Here is a 21,417-nt window from a genome sequence, read left to right on the forward strand (position 1 = left end):
CTCTGGCTGCCTAACTCTAAAGGTAGCACCCCTGCCAGCAGCAGAGCAGAAGTAAGGGTGGCAGTCCCATGCCCCACTACAATCGCCTTGCAGCCCTTCCACCCTGACCACCTTTTGGGTTGGAACCCCCACAGTTACAACACTGTGAAATTTCAGATGTAACTATCTTTAAACGTGAAATTGACTAATTTTAAAAAAAACCCTGGCTGTGAAATTGACCAAAATGGACCATGAATTTGCTAGGGTCCTATTTATTTGTATTATCGTAGCACCTACCAGCTCCAGTCATGGACAAGGATCCTGTTGTAGTAGGCACTGTACAAAAAGAATCCCTGCCCCAAAAGAGCTTACAATCTAAGTTGTGGCTTTACTACTCCTAAATAATGCATTCATCCCTGACTCAAGGCAATATATAGTACCATAATTTTGGGAACTATTTCCCTTCTTATAGTGTTTTACTGCTTTTATTATGCAAACAGTCCATATTTTGTGAGTGTGTGTATAATTTAATAATGACAAAAAAAAGTGTGTTGTCAGAAATGACAGTAGTTTACATAGAAATTCTTTGTCATAATAGAAAAAAGCTTTCCTTTATCAGGAAAAAGAAAAGAAAAAAGGAAGTAATGCAAAGTAAATATTTCTTTCTATTTTTTATTATTCTAGACCATTCAAAGAAAGTTTGGGACTATAACAAATGATGCAATCAGTTTTCTTGGTGAAGGTCTACAGCGTATTGGAACAAAATTTAAAAGTTCGCTGGAGGTGATGATGATGTGTTCGGAATGCCCAACAGTCTTTGTTGATGCTGAAACGGTAAAATCTCATGTGCAGCAATACACGGTTAGATTAAAATATCTATGTATTTAGTAATCTTCCTGCAGGCACACAGAATGTTTTATGGTTCAACCTTTGCAAAATAATATTGAGGGAATTTTTTTCAAAATTCCAGGCAGACAGCCAACTGATAGTAGTGCCTTTGAAAATCTCTCCCATTGTCAGTGATTGCAGCAGCATAGATAGTACTTGTATTTAAAAATAAAAAGATTAATTTGTATAAATGAAACAGAATAGTATTAAAACAATAGTTTATAGCTGTAAGTTCAGTTGTGAAATATAGCCCTTTCTAATTATACAAAAATTGTTAAATATAATTATTTCTCCCAAATAACTTGTATATGGTAAGGACAAACAGTGGATTTAGATAGTAGATATCAATTAATTTCACTCACTGTTCTTTACAAGGTTTCATTTGTCAAACTAAATGGTGCGGGGGGAGGCATTCAATATCCTGGTCAGATTCTGCTATCCTTCCTTACTGACTTTGAGTCTGCCATAGGGCTTATCTACACAGGGAAATCCAAATCATAGTATTTCCAGCAGAACAGTACCTCTGACAATATCCTGGTTCCATATTGACTTGGGGCTAGATTGTGGCCTGTTCTGCACACTGGCATAAGGCAGTACAAGGGGCACAAGGAGCCCACTTACTCCCTTGCATTGTTGGGCTGCATGCAGGATGGAAGCAGACTCCACAGAGCCACTGCTTGTCCCTTGCACAGGTGAGCAGGAAAGGGAGGAGAGTTGACAGACCATGATTTCATCCCCCCCACACCAACATGCCTGGCAGCTTAGTTACCTCAGTGCTCCAAATAGTATAAGCTGTAACAGCTGTAGACCCAGCACAGTTTATTCCCTTCCTTGAGTAGCATGGAGACTGGTAGGGACATAGGGTGTCACAATGTCACAGTCTCCCTCCTAAGCTGCTCTGGGACAACACAACACATTGTCCTTCCCTGTAAGTGAGATTGCAAACTCATGATTTAGCTCTTAGATGGAAATGTACCACAAGTTGAATCACAAGTGTTATTTCCTTCAGCACTTAGGAGTTCCTTTGAGATCTCTCATCCAAGTTCTACTAGGCACAACCCTGCTTACCTTACAAGATCTGCTTAGATCTCAGCTTGGGGTGGTGTGGCTGCAAATGTTTGCTTAAAGCTAAAAACAGAGGTTTTACTGTGATGTGCAGAACAGCTAGTTTTATGTGATATCCCAAATGTGGTCTAACAATTTAAGTGTTTAATTTGTTAGTAGAAAAAAAATATTTTTATATTCTAGCTGATGTCCTGTGGCTTACTAGAAATGTTGAAGTTCAGCGTTCTAGAGCTTCAAGAACATCTAGATACCTATAATGCCAAAAGAGAGGCAGCAGAGCAGGTGAGTCTGCATTATTCCATAGGCTGATACCTGTTTCAGAATTTTAAAAAATACTAGAATTTCAAAAGATTATCAAGGAGATTTTAAAAAGCTACATGTCTGTCTTGTATCTCAAACAAAATAGTAGACTTAAAGTTAAAAAAGAAATTGCTGTGGCATACTGGTGGAATAGCTTGCTTCCTTTTGTTACTAGCATTCTCTGTTGTGTATAGTTTGAAAGAGTTGTTTGTGCTATGGGTAGTTGATGCTTGTTGCACCTACCTACACACTATTACTTTTTACTGTGTGTATGGGTAATTGTTAGATGTTCAAAAGGTAAAAGAGAATTTTAGCATCAATGCTGAACTCATTGTAGGCTTTTTACTCCTTCATATAAGTACTATGGGGTAGAGAGGGTCTGTGATGCTGAGATTTAAAATAAAGTTGACATTTAGACAATATGATGAAATAGTTTAGACCCTGAAGGTATATTTAATGCCTATCCTCTGTGCAAAGGGCAGTAGGTTTAAAAATTGAACTTTCAGCAAAGCATGTGTGCTTGTTTTTATGAACCAATGTATTGAAACTGACTTTAGAAGGATACTAACTTCAGAAAATTCAAACAGATTACCCTTTCACCAACTAAAAGAAAATATGGAACCAGATTCACCTCTGCAGTCACAGGAAGAGATGCAATTTGTACACACCTGTATAGGAATAGTTGTCGAGAAAAGGGATCAGTCTCTGGGAAGGGCAGTGCTGGTACTGTTGTCACTGACCCCTTGGGGTACCATTAGGAGAGGACATTTTGCAAATGTTGCTGGTGATCTACAGAAGTCTGTCAGAAGCTGCTCAGGAAATGTGCTGAATCAGTTCCATGCAGGCTTACCCTAAGGGCTTGCATCCATTGGTATATCCAAAGATGTGAGCCTGGGACATTGGCTCTGAATTCAGTCTTTCTGGCTCTTCTGTTTTGAAAATATAAATGGTCTCTTTTGATATTTCCCTAATAGATTCATGTAGGCATCGGGTTGTGTGGTAAACATCAATCTTGCACCACTCAAAGTATGTAATGACCATAAACACATCACACTTGCAATCACCTATCAAATGGTTCAGACATGCTGCCACATTTTTGTTAGAAGGAATCTCAAGACGTATCCAGTTTCCTGGGTAAAGTATCTCCATACTTAATGAGACTCCATCAGTCTGAACTTCTTGGAGAAACATTTTTGAAAACTCTAGTTTTTATTAGAGTCTTTAAATTGTGTTTCCTGAATTTTATTAAAAAGTCTTTTTTAACATTTTTAATAAGGACTTTTCTTGTCCTGTTTCTGATGTTAATAAGGTCTTTTTTTTAGCTGGAGAAAAAATTGATTATACAGAGGAAACAGTGAAACTGACTATGCTCAAGAGAACCTGATCTAACTTTAATTGAAGACTGCCACTGAGTTCAGTGGGAGTTGGATCAGATCCAAAGTTCTATCAAATGCACAAAGTAAACAAACTGTAAAAAAGACACATTATTTTCACCATAATCTCCTCCAGTTACAGCAATATTAGAAGTCACACCATAATAGATCCTAAATTTTCACACAGAGGTGATTTTTCTAGTTGGCATTGTCCTTTTAAATACACACTTAGGGACAGAAATTTCAATTAGGTTTATTAGGCTACTGTATTCTCAGCCACGACACTTTTCTCGTTTGAGATGAGACTAAATCAAAACATAAATGAAACACATGGTTTCATCTTAGTCTTTTCAAAGTTACCAGGGCAGCCAAAATCAAGAGAATTGACTTTGTGTTTAGTAGATGGCTCAAATAAAAAAGGTCTGCTTGTGTGTTAGTATTAGTTTGTTACCCTTACTCTTATCACTACTTCCATTTTTTAAAAACCTGAAAAATCCTAAACAATAATTGGATTATGAGAAGCACAAGTATAAGTGTCTTGCACTAACTATATTTCTGATTAAGTTTAAATCTCATCTAATTTTAGGGATGCCCCCATTAGCACAGTATCAAAGTGCCACACTATCTGTAATTTATCTATTCTTACATCCCTGTGAAATAGGCAAATACTATTTTCCCCATTTTACAGATGGGGAACTGAGGCACAGAGAGGCTAAGTGACTTGCCCAAGGTCACTCATGAAGTCTGAGGCAGAGTAGGGACTTGAACCTAGGTATGTGTTTATACTCTGAAAAGTGACTATGCAAAATGGCATTGTGAGATTCTCTCCATGTGGATTGTTTCTCAGTGAGTTAATTGCCCATTATACACATGTGATTTTTTTTTTCTAATTGGTGAATAAGAAAGTAGCAATCTTAGTCACCTTTCTAACCATAAATGCACTTTAAATTTTCAACTATATTTTTATATTTTCATTTTTTATTATAGATTATTCTATGCATAAAGATAATGCAGAATCTCTTTGAGTTGTCTGCATTTTGTTTATATAAAGGAATCTGGTGTATGGAAGTTAATGATGGCCTCTGTCAATATATCACAGTGGAGCACACATGTTTTCTGTAGTGATGCTGTCAAAAGACTGCCCAAGGACTGTTTCTGTGTTCAGCCTGTCTTCTACTGCAATATTTGTGAGTGACTAGGGCAGGGCAAAGGTTTCATTGGGTCAAAGAAATTGTTCTGAAACAACTGAGAGCCTAAGGCAGATTTGGTTATTATTTTTTTAATTTGCATCAAGAAAGAAAAAGATGGTAAAACTTTTATCAGTTTTAGTTAGCATAATATAATTTAATTTAGAAATCAGTGGCTAATTTTCTCCAAAAAATGTTCTTGTTCTACAGTTTTAAAACATATTCTTTTCATTTCTTCAATGGTCATTCTTTGTTCACCACCGTTTGTGTATTGTACAAGGAATGGAGAATTGGGAGTCTTCAGAAGGGTTGAGCGAACGCACAGTGAAGTTAAATAAACAAGGCACAAGAAAATATTGATCCAAAGGTGTAGCCAATTGTTTGACTGCAGTTGCTGTTCATTCTTTAAAATGTTCAAAAGACCAATTAACCTAACTTAGCCAAATTTATTGTCTAAAAACAAAGCAGTACAAGACAAAAGGGAGACAGACATACAAATTCTCACAGAGTGTTCACCATATACAGATTGCGTGCTTCAGAGATGTGCATTTCAGCTAGCAGTATTTATTGGATGATTTTACAAGTTACAAAACTCCTTACACATCACTAAAATCCAGTTCACCAGTTCATACCAGTTCTTTAGTTTGTTGTTCTGTACCTTCCTTATTTTTAGTTTGGCTACTAGCATTCCTGGTACTGGTCCATAAAGGTACCTCCCTGTACTCATCTGAATATTCCATTCCAAGTACTGATGAGCCATGAAAGTTTCCCCTAACCATACTTGGTACAAAGTATTCTTGCATCTTTGCTTTGGCAAGTTTCCTGTTTTGTAATACCAAAGCTGACTTCAGGTTTTCAAAGTGTTGTGGGATACATTATGTGGGTGAACAGAATTGTAGGAAAAGCATATTACATTCCGTTAAAATAACTTCCCTACACTTCTTATATTAATACCATGCACATAATACCTTTTAACATGGTGCATACTATGCCTAACATATATGTATTGGCTAACAAAAGCTAATGAGACATACAGGAAGTGATTGAAGTAAAATTGGTTGGCTATATTCTAATAGGTAATAATTGTATAAAAGCAATCTGTGTGGTATATTAAACTACTGGTCTCTAGAATCAAACCAAGAATTATGAGCCAAACTGTAAACCTCTTTTACAAACTTTATCCTGAAAAAGTGTATTGTATGTGATATTTGTATGTTGTCTTAACCTCCTTAGACTTTGAATTGCACATGTAAAAAATAGGAGTGTTAGTTGTAGCTGCATGGAACTCACACCCAGCAGAGCTGAAGTGGGGGAGACAAAGGGGTTTGTAAGCCACCTTTCTTTTTCGAGGAGTGTCCCTGTGGGTGTTCCACGTTAGGTGTTTTGGCACCCTATGTTTGTAATCAGAGTTTTGTAGTAGCAGTGCCCCAGCTTGCTGTGCACACCCAGCAGCCGTCTCACACCGCTCCGAGTGGTTACTTAGCATGTGCAGCCAATCGTCTCCCAGTTCCTTTTGTACTGCCTTTGTCTTGAGTTGGAGCGACAGCAGTGCCTCTCTTAATCTTACATACCTCAGCAGTTTTCTGTTTTCCCAGATGTATTAGACTTTAATTTCATTATTTATCCTCTAGTTTATATTTTACTTAAAATCTTTCCAAAAATTTTTTTTGGTTAGCTGTTCCCCTCAATCCCTCTTCCCCCCTCCCCCCACCTCCTAGGTGGGTCGCCGGCTTCAACAACAAGAACAGAGACCCAAATATGGACTTATTCTCCTTCTTTCTCAAAACGAGTATCCTCTCAGGCATGTCTGGCTCTCCCGGCTTTAAACGCTGCCTGACTTGCAGACTTTCGATACTGGTAGCAGACGGCCACGCACACTGTGTCCGCTGCCTTGGTGAGACCCACATTACTCAGAAGTGTCGACATTGCAAAAAATTGTCTGCTAGGACAAGGAAGGCTAGGGACCTCCAGATGGAGAAATCTCTCAGGCCAGCCTCCAACCCCGAGTCGAGAATGCCTCCTGGCCAGCAGTCACCAGCAGCAGCATCTGACAGGAGATCTACCTCAAAAATGGCTGGTAAGGAGCCTGCTTCCAAAAAGGCTGCTAAAAAGCGGTCTTGCTCTTCCCCACAGTGAAATTTGCACAAAAGAAAGCAATCTCCCAGTGGAAAATTTGCCCCAGTACCAATGGCACCAAAAGCATCGGACCACGAGGCACCAGGAACGTCCGGTACCAAGACTTCCCAAGGAGCTAAGGACCTGGTGTGGGCAAGCTCTCATGGAGGTACGCGCACGAAAACCAAACCTCCCAGGTTGGCACCAACGGAGCTGAAGAAAACCTCGGCACCGAGTACTGTAATGGCGCCCCCTGATGTACCTACGCAATACAGTAAGCCATCAGTACCAACAGCTCTCACTCTGCTCCCATGCCACAGCATTCTGACGTCCCTGGCACCGAGACTTCCAGTACCACAGCAATTTATGCAACAGGCGAACCTCATGATTACTTCAAAGTCTGGCACGCTCCTGTTCAGTACCGACGGTACCCCAGCGAGACCGGGACCAAACCTGGTGGCTACTCCCGTTGGCTCAGCCATCTCCAGCGATGAGGAAGAAGAGGATGAGGCAGGGACATGCACCCCTCACCACTCCGTCCCTCAGCCAGAACCGTCTCAGCATTACACATCTGCTGACGTATGAGGCTGGCAGGCTCAACTGTGAGTGCCACCTCCAATGACTTTTCCACCCAACTGGGCATACTGGGATCCATGGGCATTATATAGGCCTCAGGACCTCAGCCTCCCCCTCCTCTCCCCATTCCACCAAGGTCTAGAGCAACACGATCCCCTTCACCACCTGCCCCAGCTCCCTCAGAGACATGGGAGGAGGAGATAGAGGAGCCCGAGGGTGATACCCTGCCGCCCACCCACATTTCATCTTCATCACTGGATGAAACAGTAATACCACCCCCCACACACACATCGGGACGATTTCAAATCATTCCAGGATCTTTTCAAGAAGGTAGCTGAATCCCTGGACATTTCCTTAGCAGAGCTACCAGAAACCCAACACAGGCTTACAGACATCCTCCAGGCATCTCCATCAGTAAAAATTGCACTGCCTATCAATGCTGCCATAATGGATCCTGCAAAAATAATCAGGCAGACACCTGCCACACCCCCGCCTTCTTGTAAGAGATCTGACAAGTGTTATGTGCCAGCTAAAGGGGCCGAGCTTCTGTTCACTCACCCTGCACCAAATTCTTTGGTGGTTGAGGCTGTTAATCAAAGGGGAAAACAACACCATCTAGAACGAACCCTTACGGTAAGGACTGGGAAAGGCTAGACCTATGGACAGAGAGCCTATTCCTCAGCCATGCTCCAATTTCGCATAGCTAATTATTCAGTCTTACTAGCTAAATACATGCACAACCTGTTCTCTAAAATGTCAACTTTTATTGAACATTTGCCTGATGACAAAAAAGAACAATACAAGGCTAACATTTCTGAAGGGGGTCTCGTTGCCAAAACAGGCCTCTCTCGACTCCGCAGATACGGCAGCATGCTCCATTGCTACCTCTGTGGTCCTGCTTTGGGCATCCTGTCTTCACCTTTCCGGGTTCCCTAGGGAGGTCCAGGCCACAGTCAAGGATTTACCCTTTGAGGGTCAGAAACTTTGTGGAACACACAAATGTGTCTTTACATATCCTGAGGGACTCCAGGGCCACCTTAAAATCCCTGGGTATCTGTGTACCTGTGAACAAAAAGAAACAGGGCAGATTTTATAACCAGTGATTCTGAACTACCCCAAACACCCAGCCGCAAAGACAGTGTGACCAATGCCATAAACAGACAAGATGCAGGCAGAACCAAGATCAGCCTTCCATGTCTCAACTACTTCTACTCATCTACTTCCAGACAATCATTTTGAAGATTTGGTTGAGGGCATGAGACCTCCACGTTCTTTGATCCCAGAACTAGACCCAATCTCTAGCCCTTTTTGGAGACTGTCACCGTAATACCCAGTCTGGAACACTGTCACTACAGACAAATGGGTTCTGGAAATTATCCAGAAGGGTTACTCCATCCCCTTCATCTCTCTTTCACCTACCCACCCCCCTTCTCTGTCCATCTTCAGGGACCCCTTTCATGAGCCCCAGTTACAACAGGAAATAAACCACCTCCTACAATCAGGGGCCGTGGAACCAGTACCAGATCAATACAGGGGAAGAGGGTTTTATTCCCATTATTTTCTCACTCAGAAAAAGACCGGTGGATGGAGACCCATCATTAATTTAGGACAGCTCAACAAATTTGTGAGAAAGCAACTTTTCAAAATGGTGACTTTTTCCATGATAATTCTGGCATTAGAGAAAGAAGACTGGCTCTCAGCCCTCAACCTACAAGATGCTTACTTTCATGTTACCATTCACCCGGCGCACAGACGATTCCTGAAATTCACCCTGGGACATCAACATTTCCAATACAGAGTGCTCCCCTTCGACCTGTCATATGCCCCAAGGGTCTTTTCCAAGGCCCTCACGGTCATTGCAGCTCACCTCCGAAAACTGGGGGTGATGATTTTTCCATACCTGGACGACTGTCTTTTAAGGGCGTCGACAGAACGTGCAGCACTAAACGCCACACAAACCACGATAATCCTCTTTACAGATCTCAGACTACAGATAAAAGTGGAGAAGTCCACCATGGTTCCTGTCCAACAACTGGAAACTCCCTCGATTGCCTCACCACAACAGCAAGTTTACCCCAACAGTGCTTCCTCACCTTAACCAATTTGATTACAACGATCATGGACAGTCCACAAACGTCCGCCAGAATGTGCTTACAGCTTTTGGGGCACATGGCTGAAATGACATTTGTCATAAAGCATGCCAGGCTACACATGAGATGCTTACAGGCCTGGTTTTGCACCATCTACATACCACATAAACATTCTCTCAACAGACGTCTCACTATGCTCCGTAGGACTTGCTCACATGGTGAACACAAGCACAGAACATCTGCACAGGTGTTTCCTTCCAACAGAAAGCTCCTATTACAACGATCGCTATGGACCCCTCCCTTGTGGGATGGGGAGCTCATTTACGCAACAACGCCATCCAGGGTCGCTGGCCTCCAGTAGAATCCAACCTAAACATAAACATACTGGAACTAAGGGCTGTCAGAAATGCATGTGAGCACTTCCTGCCCTTGATCCAAAACATGACTGTCAAGATCCTTACAGACAATATTGCATGCATGTTCTATATAAATCGCCAAGGGGGAGCGCAATCATACTCTCTGTGCACAGAGGCAATATGCCTCTGGAACTGGTGCATCACCAACAACGTAGACATTTTGGCATCTTATCTGCCAGGATGTCCAAACACGACAGTGGACCAACTGAGCAGAGACTTCTCACAAACCCATGAGTGGGAGCTGGATCATTCAACTCTCTCAGCCATATTCAACCTATGGGGGTTCCCCATTATAGATCTAGCCACAACAACTCAGAACGCAAAGTGCCCTCAATACTGCTCCCGAGCCGGACTGGAACACCACTCCTTGGGCGACGCTCTCCTAATAAAGTGGGAAACACCACTATTGTATGCATTCCCTCCAATCCCACTCCTGAGTCGGGTCATTCACAAGATCAGGCAGGACAAATCCAGGATCATTCTCATCGCACCCACAGGGCCCAGACAAACCTGGTTCCCATACCTGAGACAGATGGCAGTGAAGCCACCTCAAACCCTTCTAATAATACCTCACCTTCTGACGCAGGACTCAGGACACGTCAATCACCCCAACGAATCCCTTCTCTTTCTCAAGGCCGGGTTACTCCATGGCTAATGGGGATTTACAAAAACTATTCTGAGGAAGTGAAAGACGTCCTACTGAACAGTCGAAGATTAACCACACGAAAAATATACACACAGCAGTGGTCCCAGTTCTGCATTTGGTGACAGGACAACCATATTGCTCAACAGTCGACCCCACTACCCAGGATACTGGACTATATACTGGGCCTTAAGAAATCGGGGTTATCTAACAGCTCCCTCAGAGTACACCTGGCCGCCATCACTTCATTCCACAACAAGATGGACGGAGTCATTATCTTTGCTTACCCAACTACTAAACACTTCCTAAAGGGCATAGAAAACACTTATCCCACCCTAAAAGACCCTGCCGCCATGGGATCTTTCTTAACCTTGTTCTCCGCAGTCTAATGGGGAAACCGTTTGAACCCCCTAGCAACTTTTTCTCTGTTACACTTATCCATGAAGATGGCCTTCCCCATTGCCATCATGTCAGCAAGGCGGATGGGGGAATTAGGTGTCCTAATGGCACACCCACCTTATACCACATTTTTCAAAGATAAAGTGATCTTACGGCCACATCCCAAATTTATACCCAAGGTGGCCTCCCCATTTCGCCTAAATCAACCCATATGCTTACCTGTGTTTTTTCTGAAACCGCATGCCGACCGCAGGGAGGCATCACTTCACACGCTAGATGTTTGCAGAGCGCTAGCTTTCTACCTAGAAAGGACAAAAACATTCAGGAAGTCATCTAGACTATTTCTCTCTATAACAGAATGTTCCAAGGGTCAAACTATTTCGAAACAGAGATTGTCTAAATGGATATCAAGTTGTATCCATTTGTGTTACCAAAACAACAATCTACCAGCTCCGCCAGGAGTTTGCACTCACTCCACCAGACCATTATTAATATTGGTGGCCTTTCTCAATAATGTACCCATCACGGACATTTGCAAAGCAGCTACTTGGGCATTTGCCCATACTTTTACTAAACATTACACATTAGAACAGCAATCAGCTGCAGATGCTCAGTGTGGACTCTCAGTGCTATCTACAGTCACTAAACCAACTCTGAAGCCCCTCCCCTCCACTGAGGGGCATTGCTCAACAGTCACCTAAAGTGGTGCACCCACAGGCACACTCCTCAAAGAAGAAGAAAAAGAAGAAGATTACTCACCTTGTGCAGGAACTAAGGTTCTTCAAGATGGTTGTCCCTGTGCGTGCTCCACTACCCCCCATCCCTCTACTTCAGAGTTTCACGTCGATTCTCTGGTGTGGAGAAGGAAATTGGGGACGGTTGCCTGTGCACAGTAGGTAAGCGCTCGGAGCGGTGTGAGATGGCTGCCGCACGTGCGCAGCCAACCGGGGCACTGCTACTATAAATCTCTGATTACAAGCACAGTGTGCCGAAAGTGGAGCACCCACAGGGACAACCATTTTGAAGAACCTCAGTTACTGCACAAGGTGAGTAACCACCTCTTTTTGCTTCCACTGGTCCTGGTATTAGCAGGGAGCCAAACCACCTACCAGTGCAAGTCAAAACATCCACAGGGCTTCTCTAACTTACACTAGTAGGAATGGTCCCCAGCATGCCGCTTTATGGCACGCGCATAAAGGGAGCAAGTGACAAAAAGCCAATGTCCCTTTTGTAGTGCTGGGCCAGGATCGTTCATGTTGTCCAATTTTGCTTTTCCAAACTACTGTTCTGTTCCCTTGTACTAAGGCTTTCATTGTGCTCATATCTGTATTACAGACTAAAACATTGAATCAAAGGAGAATATAAGAAAATAGAGCACTTCAAGTATCATGTAAAAACTGCAGGGATCTCTAATATTTAAAAATATTGTTTTTTCTCTTTAAGATTTCAAAAATGTAAAATGTGTAAGAAGACATCAGACAGAGTGTGAAAACTAGATATTAGGTTCCCAATTTCTGATGTCATTTTTTCTGATGCAAACTATATCATTATTATTGATGAATGCTGTCAGATGAAAAGAAAAACAAGATTTAAAATGTACAGTGGGATCCATGTCACTAATTGAAACTGACACCACAGTGTTTAGAGAATTCCACTTCTCCTTCTGATAAGCACACAGGCCTAGTTAATTCACTAAGTAGCCTTTATTAAATTGAGCAGATGGGAAATCACATTTTTTTCTTCCCTTTCTTGCATCAGACAAAGGTTAGGAAAAGGTCACTAAAATTTCCAATAAGACTCATGATATACAGCACACATTCTGCTAAATTTACTTCCATGGATTGTGTTGAGCCTGTTCTGTGTTACAGGGGATAATTTTCACTTTTATCTCAGCATGGTGCTTTGCTATTCCAGTAATACTCTACTTCAGCATTATTGATGATATTTGTGTTACAGTAATGCCCAAAATGTGCCTGGTGCTGTGTAGGCTAAAAGGATGCACTGTACATCAAGACTGTTAACTTGTTTTTATGTATGTTTTATATTCACTTTTTACGTCCTACAAGATAGTGATTGTCTCTTACACAAAACATTCATTGAAATCAATAGAATACATTTGTTGTACATGTGGCTATACCGGAGAATTACATTTTCTGATCATACTATTTCCCAATAAATGTAACAGGTTTTATCCTTTCATTTATCTAAACTGAATCAACTTTTTATTCAAAGTGTTCTTTAGACACACATCTTTTTAGCATTAAAGGTATTGAGAGATAATATAATGAATCTTTCCAAAAGCAGGTTGAATGAAAATTATTTTAGCATATATAATTAAGGAATTTTCTATTTCCTCCCCCACCTGCCATCCATCCCCAATCACCAAATTTAATGAAAGCACTAAAGGTAGCATGTACTCCATACTGTGGGATAATGAAGCTTATGTGAAATTTCCAGTGGAGGGAACAGGGTAACTGCTACATAGCATTTTTTCTTAGCAGAACAAAGAGTGACATTCATTGGCAAGGTCAGTGCTGGTAAGAAATTAAGTGCCAAGTATCAGGCATGTGAAAGACAGCTTTAACTAGAATTAAACAAAATGAGAATATCAAAATGTATGAATTAAATAATTTCATTGATGGTGATCTGGGTGTATGGAAGGTATTCATAGCAATACATGTCTTTGTCATTTTTATCACAGTCTTTGGTTTGCTCTGTGTTGCAGAGTAGTTTTAATTACTTATATTTATTTTGTAGTGGCTAGATGACTGCAAAAGGACATTTGGTGCTGATGATGGCATACACAGAACCAATACAGATGCTCAGGTAGGTGACTGTCTCTTGTGGATTCTTTTTATATAGTTTATTAAAGTAAAAAACTTGTGTTCTGCACAAAAGCCCTTTTTTGATCTTCTTAAAGATTAAAGTATGTTGGTAAAGCTTTTCATTTCAGTTATCAAACCATCTTTTGGAAACTTAGATTCTTATGAAGTATTGGCCTAATAATAAAGGGCTGTCTTTTATGAAAGTGAGCAACCAGTCTCAGTTCAGGGCTTAATAACATTGAGTTAGATAAGCAGGGTAGATACTATCTGTGTACCAAAGCAAGTCTGCCTTTTATGCAGATGTTTCTAGAAGAAAAAGGATTAGTATTCTGTTTCTGTGCTTGTCAGATAGATTATTGTCTGACCAAAAAGCTGTACTGAATCTAATATAATTAGTACCATATACATATGTATGACCTGTCTGGAACAATATTTTGCTTTATTGTTGTGTTTTATTCTTAAAGTAGAAGCATGACAGAAACTTTGTCAAACGTTATTTTGCTAATTACTATCTAATATGAAACAACCCATTGTTATTAGTTGAATGTTGTACTTATTTGTAAAAAACGTGCATGCATACATTGCATGAGGATCACCCGTGTCTTTAACACTACTAATTGTTGTAATAGCCTTGTCTACTTGAGACAAGGTTTGTTTCTTAAACAATATATGCATAATATTCTCACTAAATGTACTGTAAAATGGCGTGGGGGTGGGAATCCAAGCATATACATTGTTTTGCTACTGTTGGGTACATGGGTTTGATTCTGCCCTCTAGGATTGTGTAATAAAATTGATGAAAGACAGAATTAGAATAGATTTGTTTAAAATCACTTTCATAGGCAGATTTGACAGGGAAGGTAAAAAGGAAGAATACGATTCCCCCCACCTTTGGGTAATTCAGAATGCATACACAAAAACTTCTTGGGCTATGCCTACGCTGTGAGCTAGGGGTGTGATTTCCTCATGTGTGCATACTTGTGCTAGCTCTCCTCAGGCTTGTATAGCAGTGTAGCTTCAGGAGCATCGATAGCAGAAGCACAGCTTAGATGAATACCCACTGGTTTAGACAAATACAAACTCAGCACGCCTCTGCTGCTGTTACCTGTGCTACTGCTATTTATACTCATGCTAGCTCAAAGAGGGCTAGTGCAAGCATGTGTATGCAGGGGAATCACAACCCTAGCTCACAGTGTAGAAAAAGCCATGGACTTTGATCCTGCCCAGTCTTATGAATCACTCATAATTATGTATCTTGAAAAATAAGTGTGTGGAGAATCCGTTTTTTCAATATCTGAAGTGAGGGGCATTATATGTCAGAGGTCAGACCTAAGCAGTAAGAATTATTGGATGTCTATATTCTGAACCCAAGTCAGGTGAAAGGGGTAAGGTTGCCAGGTGTTCGGATTTCGACCGGAACACCCAGCCAAAAAGGGACCCTGGCAACTCCAGTCAAGCACCGCTGACAGGGCCATTAAAAGTCCAGTTGGCGCGAGGCTGGCAGGCTCCCTACTTGGCTCCACGCAGATCCCAGGAAGCTGCCATCATGTCCCTCCAAATCCTAGACATAGGGGAGGCCATGGGGGCTCTGCGCCCTGCCCCCGCCACAAGCGCCAGTTCTGCAGCCCCTATTGGCTGGGAACGTAAGGGCCAGAGGGACATGCTGACAGCTTCCTGGGAGCTGTCTGAGGGAAGCGCTGCCCAGATCCCACACCCCAAACTCCCTCCCACACCCAAACTCCCTCCTGGAACCAGCACCCCCTCCCACACCCCAACCCTCTTCCCCAGACGTGAGCTCCCTCCTGCGCTCCAAAGCCCTCGGCTTCAGCCCAGAGCCCCCTCCTGCACCCCAAACCCCTCATCCCTGGCCCCACATGAGAGTCCTCACCCCCTGCACCAGCCCGGAGCCCCCTCCCACACCCTGAATCCCTCATTTCTGGCCCCACCTCAGAGCCTGCACACCCAGGCAGAGCCCTCACCCCAGCACGCACCCCTACCCCAGCCTAGTGAAAATGAGCGAGTGAGAGTGGGGGAGAGCAAATGATGGAGGGAAGGGGGATGTAATGAGTGGGGAGGGGGCCTCGGTGAAGGAGCAGGGGCTAGGCAATGGTATTCGGTTTTGTGCGATTAGAAAGTTGGCAACCCAAGAAATGGGAAGCATTTTCTTCTTTTTACTCTACTATGAAATCTGTTTATAAGAATGTGATTTTTTTTAAACAAAATCCGTACAGTAGCACTGTTGGTGATGCTATACTTATGTCTGTCATTAATTTTTATTTAAAAGAAATCTTATTTTCAGCAGTAAAAATTTCCACTTTGCACACAGAGTTTCAGCCTAGAAAGGAATTTTCTCTCCATTTTTCACAAAATTTTATTTGGACCTATTTAAACTATACAAGTCTCTTTAAAAAAAAAATCCCAATTCAGAAGTTTTTGGTTATGTTTTTAGATTAAAACAATATTAGAGCACGAGATTATTATGTATAGCTGTGTGTTAAGAATTCTGAAAAACAATTTAAAATGGCCAATATTTTAAACTCAGAAAAATGGCTAAGCACACAAGCTAAATACTGTTCATAGGATATTTAATGCATATTAAAAATTGTTTGCACCCTAATATCTTGCTTGACATGTGTTCCATTGTATAATAGACATATGTAGGCATGCACACTTTCCCTACAGTGTCCTAAAGATTTATTACATACTTTACCTATATAATAATAAAATAGTACTCTGTATTTATATATCATCTTACATTTTCAAAATGCTATATAAACACTAATTAACTCTCCCAATATACTCATGAAGGCAGTGAGTATTAGTATTTCTGCTTTATAGATGGAGAAATGGAGGAAGGGCCAAATTCAGTCCTTACTTCCATAGGTGCTGGAAATATGGGTGCTGGGGTTGTTGCCGCACCCACTAGCTTGAAGTGTTTTCCATCATATGGGTTTGCCGTTTGGTTCAGTGGCTCTCAGCACGCCCACTATACAAATTATTCCAGCGCCCCTGTTTACTTCAAACCTGTACAGACCTGTTAGAACCAGTGAATGGTGCACAGGATTGAAGAAAGGCAGAGTTTTTCCAAAAAGGTTAAAGATGAGATTGTCAAAGGGGCTCAAGGGAGTTAGATGCCCAGCTCACATTGACCTTCAGTGGAAGTTGGGCATCCAACTCCCTTAGACACCTTTGAAGACATGCAGCCTAGATGCCTTGCCTGAGCCCACACATTGAGTTAATGGCAAAGCTGGCTCCTAGTAATGTGACCCTTTCACTGGATCATACATTTATTTAAATTTTTTAAAAAATTAAAAATATAGTATGTGCTCACTCACACAAAGACAGGAAAGTGCAGTTAAGGAGTTTTCAAAAAATACACCTTCTATAGACTTTCTAAATACATTTAGAAAAGACTTGAAGGAACTATTGTGGATTACTGAATGTGGTACTTGTTTCAGAAATCCTTGTAAGTGGAATGGAATGTTGATAGATTATTAAAGTAATCAACTAATGTACAGACCATTACAGGTTCAGACTAATGGGTTCAGACTAATGTACTGACCATTCTGCTATGGTCAGAAAAATGGCATCTCATTCAACAGAAACGCTTAGTTCATTGACATAAATAAGATTCTCCGACTACTTTTTAGCACTGCCGTCAATACAGCTAGGGAACAAAGCTGAATTCTCTTCTGGCACATGCATCATCAACAGAATTGTTAACTAAATCCAGTTACAGAATCTTTACCAGTAGTGATGGCAAGTGAGCCAGAAAGAAAGCATCTTGACTGTCAGATCCCCATCTGAGTTTTCAGGACTGGCAGTTAGAAAATTATGTGATCTGTAAACTGAGTAAATTTGATGTAAAAGTAATGGCGAGAGAATAAATATAAAACCACACAATACCATTTTTCAGAGTAGAACTTCACTTCAACTTATAGAATAGCTCTGTTTATGCTTACATTCCCTGTAGAAATCCATGTCTTTTTTTTCATTTTTGGTTTATAATAGTAATAATAGACCATGCCTGGCATGTACTGGGACTTAATAACTGGCTGAAGTTTATGAAATCAGCTCTTCTCTGCCGGTCACTAAGGGTATGTCTACGTGGAAGGAAAAAAAAAAAAAAAGTACAGCAGCAGGTCTGAGTGCAGGTCAATTGACTCAGGCTCATGGGGCTCCCACTGCAAGGCTAAAAATAGCAGTGTAAATGTTCGGGCTCAGGATGGAGCCCAAGCTCTGAAACTCAACAAGGGTGGAAGGTCTCAGAGCACAAGCTCCAGCCTGAATGTCTAAACTGTTAGTTCCACAGCACGTGCCCCATGACTGAGACTCACTGCCATGGGACTAGTTTTTTGCTGTGTAGACGTACCCTAAGGGCTTTGATCCTGTGCTTATTGAAGTCAATAGCAAAATTCCCATAGATTTTAACGGTTCGGGATCAGGGTTTAATCTCCTGAAATTGCACTGTGCCCAGTAGTTGCTGCTTGCCTAATTACTCTACTATTAGGTGTTAGTGAGTACAAACTACAGAATAAAATATAGGCATTGTATATATTCTGTGTATTTACATAGTACTGAAGCATAAACTGCTCCTGTGTGGAAGAGTCACTTTGATTGCATCATCTCTCATATGCTTATTAATGTATGTGTTAAGTGCCACCAACGTGCTTGGCACTGTACAAAACACAAAAGTAAAGACCTTCCGTGGCCCAAATAACTTACACTCTAAGGCCTGGTGTACACTGGTGTCAGCATGTAGGATATGTGTAGTACACGCCACAGTGAAAAGCAAGCTGTTTCCACCCTGCCAAGTGTAGCTACTGGGAGCGTTTCTCTGCTGCAGGGAGCTTCCAGAGCCTTTCCCCAGTGCCTCTCCCGCCAGAGCCTTTCCCTGCCACAGCAGCAGGAAGGTAGTGGGACATTACACTACTAAAGACAGCGGTGTAGATGGCGAAGACAGTGAGTGTGAAGAGAGCTGTGTAGGATATGTACTCTAAGGTTCTGGTGTGTCCTTACTCTGCTCACCGAAGTAGTGCCTCACTGTCTACACTGTTATTTATACCCATTCTAGGGGTGCATGCAGTGTGTATGTACTCCACATGCTACTGTAAGTGTAGATATAGCCAAAAAAGGCTTTCCTGACATTTACCACACACACACGCCCATTCTTCTTCTAAAATACTGTATGCACAATCCTAGAGGGAAATTCGACTGTGAAAATCTTGCCTTGAAGTATTGTAAAGGTCTTAATTAAAAACTCAAAAACAAAGACTTCTTGAGTTGACTCAAAATCCAGATTGACATAACACCCTAAATTCATGGGGAAAGTAATGGGGGGGGGTTCATTTTTGTTGTTTTTCTCCCCCTATGTTCAAATATGATTACATGGATTAAGGAAAATGGATTGTACAGATAATAAACCCCAATTGTTCTTGTTTCTGATGGTTTATATAAATATTTACACATATATAACTGCAGACCCCTCCTATAGCAGTGTTGTTGCTGAAGTATATTTTTGTTAATGGGTAGGACAGCAAGAAAAAAAGTTACTCTTTGTCAGTTATATCAGCAAGTGTTTAGTAATTTCACTTTGAATTCAGCCTGATATTTTTCCCACTCAATGAACCTGTTGAGAACGGTAGATATATTTCTTCCTCTAGTTTGCCTGGGGCATCTATGACCCTAATTAAAATAATTTCCTACACTAATTCTTGATCTTTTTCTTCCTTTGTATTTTTGTGACCCGCTCACCTTCTTGCTTAGCAAATGGAAATTCTAGCAGTAAGTGATGGTTCTTGATTTATTGAATACTTACCCATGACAGTCGTCAAACTGGTCTCCATCTGTTTCTTGTCCATTTGTGACATAGTAATGTCTTGTCATAGACTATTATAAAAGTACTGCGTGCTTCAATTTTGTATAGTCCTAACCCATGAACTAGTGGTCCTTTGTAAATAATATGATCCTGTAGTTAATAGAAGTTAATAGTAGATGACTCCATTAGCAGTAGCTTCTCTGTCTAAATCTAAAGCAATATTAACGTTGCCTCCTCATTAATTCATGTTTTAGATAAAAATATGCAAACAAAGTGATGCATAAGTTAATATTGCTGCTCCATTCCAATAAGAATATACCATCTGATATTTCTTAAAATAAAATCATAGCGAGCTTTCATAAGGAAACATTCTTATGTCTAAGAATTGAATTAGTTTCCTCTTGCTCTATCATGCAATTGTAACTGTAAGTCTAGGGTTAATAGCATACTTACCTGTTTTATTATCATTGGGAAAAGAGGCCATACTCATAAATCACAATTGTTTGTTTGGTATCAGATCTACTGTTTAAACTGACAAAACAGCCAAAAGAACTAAAAGCGATCTATATATTTCCTGCTGGAGCATGACATTTTGAAATGTCATTTGAATCCCCTTTTTTCTTGTTGGAAATGTGATTGCCTTTCTTAAAAGATAAACTTTTAACCTGCCAGAGTAATGCTACTTTATTTTTAATTACCAGTCTAGTCCTGAATGCAGCTTTCATCTGCTTTCATCAGCTTCTCACTACATTAGCTTGTAAATCTTCTTGACATTTCCTTTTCTGCAGTAAGCAAATAAATATTTTTAATATTGTAAATTCTGTGCTGGACAAACTGGCTATGATTTTATTGTCTGATTGTGTCATATGTTAGTTGATTAGCACTCCCTGAATTTAAGATAATGTTGCCGTTTACATTTTTAGGAGCTGGAGTTGTGTCGGAGGTTATACAAGTTGCATTTCCAGTTGCTGCTTCTGTTCCAAGCCTATTGCAAACTTATCAGCAAAGTAGATACAATCAAAAAAGAGGCAGAGGTAAAGGAAATAATATTATTTAGCTATCTGTTATTGGTGTTCAAAAGCAATACCCATTAAAAATTACCTTTTTATAATTTTTTCTTTTCAGTGGGTCATCTCTTTTGAAAATGGAGGTGTGTATAGCAGCTGTTTTGTAGCCAAGAGATAAAAGGTTTAATTAGAACTTGCAATTATTTTCTCAGTCATTGTATTATATCTGTGTTGATCCTTGGACCACTTGAAAGCTCTTTAATACAATGTGATGCAGGGAGCCCAATGATCTTAAAAAAAGCAAGGATTTAAAATGTTTCTGTCACTGTTGGTGTATACCAATCAAACTGTAAATGAGGTACATTAACTCGAATCAAGAAGATTCTGTTATGAAGACCCTTTCTGCCTCCACTGAGTCTCATCATCTGTACATAGTTGTATAGTCAGTTTGCAATTAATGTTACAGCTTTAAAGCCATATTCAAGTTTCAGGTGACTATAACCTATCTCTGCATATCTGTACAAGAAGTAGTATGTCTTCAGCACAACTAAAAATCAGGGAGACGGTGTCTCATGTTGGAAACAAAAAAGAAGCACCCAAAATTAGTGATATTTCTAAAAAATTAGCTATTAGAGGTTTTTAGAACAGAAGGTTGATTAAAAGAGGCTGGAGGGCCATAAATATAAAGGGAAGGGTAAACCCCTTTGAAATCCCTCCTGGCCAGGGGAAAGCTCCT

General features: G+C 40.8%; 2 protein-coding genes across 13 annotated transcripts in view; one reads left to right on the forward strand and one right to left on the reverse strand.

Moving 5' to 3' along the window:
* The window catches only part of LOC144929103 (protein furry homolog-like), a 349,363-nt gene that overhangs the window by 323,313 nt on the left and 4,633 nt on the right, over positions 1-21,417 (forward strand). For 8 of the 11 annotated variants that reach the window (XM_078852535.1, XM_078852543.1, XM_078852537.1 and 5 more), the window contains 5 exons: positions 664-813; positions 2,116-2,214; positions 13,789-13,857; positions 19,623-19,640; positions 20,598-20,708. In XM_078852535.1, coding sequence (XP_078708661.1) covers positions 664-813; positions 2,116-2,214; positions 13,789-13,857; positions 19,623-19,640; positions 20,598-20,708 — 447 coding nt within the window. The remainder of the gene's footprint in view (positions 1-663; positions 814-2,115; positions 2,215-13,788; positions 13,858-19,622; positions 19,641-20,597; positions 20,709-21,417) is intronic. The other 3 variants (XM_078852539.1, XM_078852545.1, XM_078852541.1) reach the window with 1 other exon arrangement.
* Positions 7,613-21,417, reverse strand: part of LOC144930506 (zygote arrest protein 1.L-like) — a 29,470-nt gene continuing 15,665 nt past the window's right edge. For both annotated transcript variants that reach the window (XM_078852547.1, XM_078852546.1), the window contains 2 exons: positions 11,251-11,333; positions 7,613-8,545 (listed from right to left, as the gene is read on the reverse strand). In XM_078852547.1, the coding sequence (XP_078708673.1) occupies positions 8,459-8,545; positions 11,251-11,333 (170 nt within the window). In that variant the 3' untranslated portion in view covers positions 7,613-8,458. The remainder of the gene's footprint in view (positions 8,546-11,250; positions 11,334-21,417) is intronic.

Source organism: Lepidochelys kempii, chromosome 4, assembly GCF_965140285.1.
Source record: "Lepidochelys kempii isolate rLepKem1 chromosome 4, rLepKem1.hap1, whole genome shotgun sequence".
Taxonomy (NCBI): domain Eukaryota; kingdom Metazoa; phylum Chordata; order Testudines; family Cheloniidae; genus Lepidochelys; species Lepidochelys kempii.